The 3,349-nt window shown below is 58.2% G+C and overlaps 1 protein-coding gene across 1 annotated transcript in view; it reads right to left on the bottom strand.

The window, feature by feature from the left end:
* LOC104405562 (dysferlin-like) overlaps positions 1-3,349 on the bottom strand; it is a gene marked incomplete at both ends in the record, with an annotated part of 55,720 nt that overhangs the window by 35,589 nt on the left and 16,782 nt on the right. Inside the window, 3 exon segments of the mRNA XM_010014302.1 lie at positions 304-381; positions 867-960; positions 2,822-2,980. Coding sequence (XP_010012604.1) covers positions 304-381; positions 867-960; positions 2,822-2,980 — 331 coding nt within the window.

Genomic DNA, 3,349 nt, shown 5'->3' on the forward strand with positions numbered 1-3,349 from the left:
CTGGGCACCCTGTGCCAGCGCCTCAGCACCCTCACAGGGAAGAGCTTCTGCCCCAGAGCTCATCCCCATCTCCCCTCTGGCAGGTTAAAGCCATTCCCCTTGGCCTGTCCCTACATCCCTTGTCCAAAGCCCCTCTCCAGGTGTCCTGGAGCCCCTTTAGGCACTGGAGCTGCTCTGAGGTCTCTGCGGAGCCTCCTCCAGGCTGAAATACCCCCAGATGTGCTTTACAGGGCCACCCTCCCCAGCATTCGTTACCACACTCATTACAAGCACTATCAAGTGGAGATGAGCATCTGGGCTTACCTGAGAAGCTGTCCTTGTCCATGGCAATCAGGTCCCGTGCTTGGTACATGTAGCAGCGGAGATGGTACCTGTTCCCACCTGCAGGGAGGAAGGAGGAGATGTGGTTTGTTTCCATGTCCCGTCCCCTCTGGAGCAGTGCAGGGCACCAGGGGAACAGCATCATAGAGCAGGGAATGTTTTGGGTTGGGAAGGACATTAAGTTCATCCAGTTCTACCCCTCTGCCATGGGCAGGGACACCTCCCACTAGACCATGTCACCCCACGCTCTATCCAGCCTGGCTTGAACACTGCCAGGGATGGAGCACTGACCACTGGGGTTTAACCAGCCCCAGGCTTGTGTCTGAGCTTGGCTTCATCCTCCCTATGGCTCCCCAAGAGAGCATCAAGCCCTGGCCACGCCGATGTTCCCAGCAGGACAAGCCATGCCCTTTCCTTTCCCAGCCCCCCTTTCCATCCACCTGCACTCAAGATGGGTGAGAGGAAGAGGATGGGGACACTCGGCTCTAGGGACCTCACTGCAGGGGAATTTTCCCCTCCCTCCCCTCCAGCCCTTGGGGCCTTACAGTCAAAGATGCAGGAAATGGTGGGTCTGTTGACACCGAAACTGAGGGTGGAGATGGATTTGCCATCATCACTCTTGTCGTCTGTCACTCCCCCCTGCAAGAGGAGACAAGGAAGGTCAGTCATGCCAGGCCCGCCATGGGATGAGGTCCTCCAGGGTATCATCCGGATGGGTGTGCAAGAGGATTTGGGGCTCCCAGTGCCTCCTGGAAGCTCATGGAGGGACCCTCAGGCTCTTCTGCCCCAGGAAAGCAGAGAGGAGCCAGAGGGCAACAGGAGCAGCCCAAGGGCCACGTCCCAGCACCTCAGCAGTGTGGAAGAGTCTCTCCATAAAGTTCAACATTCTTCATCTTTGAATGTTCTTCTATTATCACAGAATCAACCAGGCTGGAAAAGCCCTTTAAGCTCATCCAGTCCAACCATTCCCAGCAGTGCCAAGGCCACCACTGACCCCTGGCACTGAGGCCTCATCTACATGGTGTGTGAACACTTGCAGGGACGGTGACTCCAGCGTTCCAATGCCTGAGCACCCTCTGGGCAAGGAATTGTTCCTCAGCTCCAGCTAAACCTGCCCTGGGCAGCCTGTTCCAAGCCTGAGCACACTTTCCTTCCCACGCCTTGGGGTCACAGGGAGCACCAGGGACACCCGGGACACTGTGTGCTGGGGAAGGGGCACAGAAAAGGCAGGCACGGGAAGGCAAAGCCGGGCAGAGGAGGGTGGAAGGAGCAGCCCCTGGGGGGGGGGGGCAGGTTGGGGCTCAGCAGCTCACCAGTGACACCAGGGGATGCTGAAAGCAACCAGGACCCCCGGGCACCACGTCAGCACCGCCAGGAGCGAAGCACGGTGCCACGTGGCTTTTTTCATGGAGCTTTTTCTGCTCTTCCCCTTTGCTTCAGCCTCTGCTCCACACACATGGAAGGGATTTTCCTCCCCTGGGTCTCCCCACACCCCCTGGTACCCCCAGCACATGGGTCCAGCAGCAGCCAACTCACAAACCCATCTTGTAGGTGGAACAAAGGCACATCTGAGTCCCTTGGAAAAGTGTGTGACCAAGCAGAGACCCAAAAGAGCCCCATCAGACACCCCCCATCTACCCCCAGAGCCAGGGAAGGGCATGGGGGGACCCCGCACAGCCCCACGGATGTGCACACACACACGTGCATGGACACACACCCCGTGTTATACCTAAATCCTCCTTGATTTTCCCTGATGAGATGCAAAGGGAGGAAGCATCTGACTGAAGATCCCATCAATGGGCCCCAGGGGGAAAGGGGAGAAGCCGGGGTCCCACTGGCAGCCCTGGGCAGGGGGCAGCTGCTGGGGCCCCCATCTATGGGGCCAGCAGGAGCTCAGAGCTGCTTGTGAACCCCATGGAGCTGCTCATGTCCCAGAGGAGCTGCTGGGTTCAAACACTGGACAGAGTTGAAGGACAGAGCAGAGGAGGAGGAAAATAAGCCAAATCGAGGGGGGAGAATAAGAAATCCCATAATAGGGGCTTTGTGCTGCTGTGGTTGGTTCTCATTTAGTTATTGGAAAAGCCAAAGGATTATGAAATCCAGAGAATTAAGAAAGCCAGAATATTGGCTAAGCAAACAGCGGTGCAGGCAGCAGATAGCGACGGGCAGACTATGGGCTTCGGGGCCCCTGGGAATCATCCCAGCGGGGTGGTCCTGGGACCATCCCATCGGGATGCCCATGGGACCATCTCATCAGGTGCCCTTGGGGAACATCCCCATCAGGATATCCGTGGGGAGCATCCCATCAGGGGTCCTTGAGGATCATCCCATCTGCGTGTCTCTGGGGACCACCCCATCTGGGTATCCCTGGGGACCACCCCATCAGGGCTCGCTGGAGATCACCCCACGCAGATATCTGGGGACCATCCCATTGGGGTATCCCTGGGGACCATCCCATCCCATCCCATCCCCAGGAAGTGGGGGGAAGGTGGGTACGTACCAGGGCTCCCTCCAAGGCGAAGACGGCCGCAGCCCCGGTGCGCTCCAGGGGCTCCATCCTGCGCCTCCAGCGGCGGAAAAAACGCTGCTTGAGGTGGAAGCGCCAGCCAAAGAGTGAGGCGTATTCCCAGCCCTCGCCCTCCAGCTCCTCCTGCTTGTGCTGCCGGGAACAAGGTGGGAAGCAGCAGGGGTGAGTCCCAGCACCCACCCAGGGTGATGGTGGTGAGACCACAGCAAAGTCAAGGGGCAAAGCCACTCGGGAGTGGGGGTCTCCAGAGATAACATTGAGCACACCCAAATCTGGTCCAGCCTCTTCAAGCTGCTGCCTGCTATGGTTGTCCCACCCTGTGTCCCCCCTGTACATCTGCATCTTAGAATCATTCAGCTTGGAAAAGAGTCATTTAGGTTGGAAAGACCCTTAAGATAGAATCCCAGAATCCCAGCCTGGTTTGGATTGAAGGGACCTTAAAGCTCCTCCAGCCCCAACCCCTGCCCCGGGCAGGGACACCTTCCACTAGACCAGCTTGCT

The sequence above is a fragment of the Nestor notabilis genome, unplaced genomic scaffold (assembly GCF_000696875.1).
Source record: "Nestor notabilis isolate BGI_N333 unplaced genomic scaffold, ASM69687v1 scaffold9705, whole genome shotgun sequence".
Lineage (NCBI taxonomy): Eukaryota > Metazoa > Chordata > Aves > Psittaciformes > Psittacidae > Nestor > Nestor notabilis.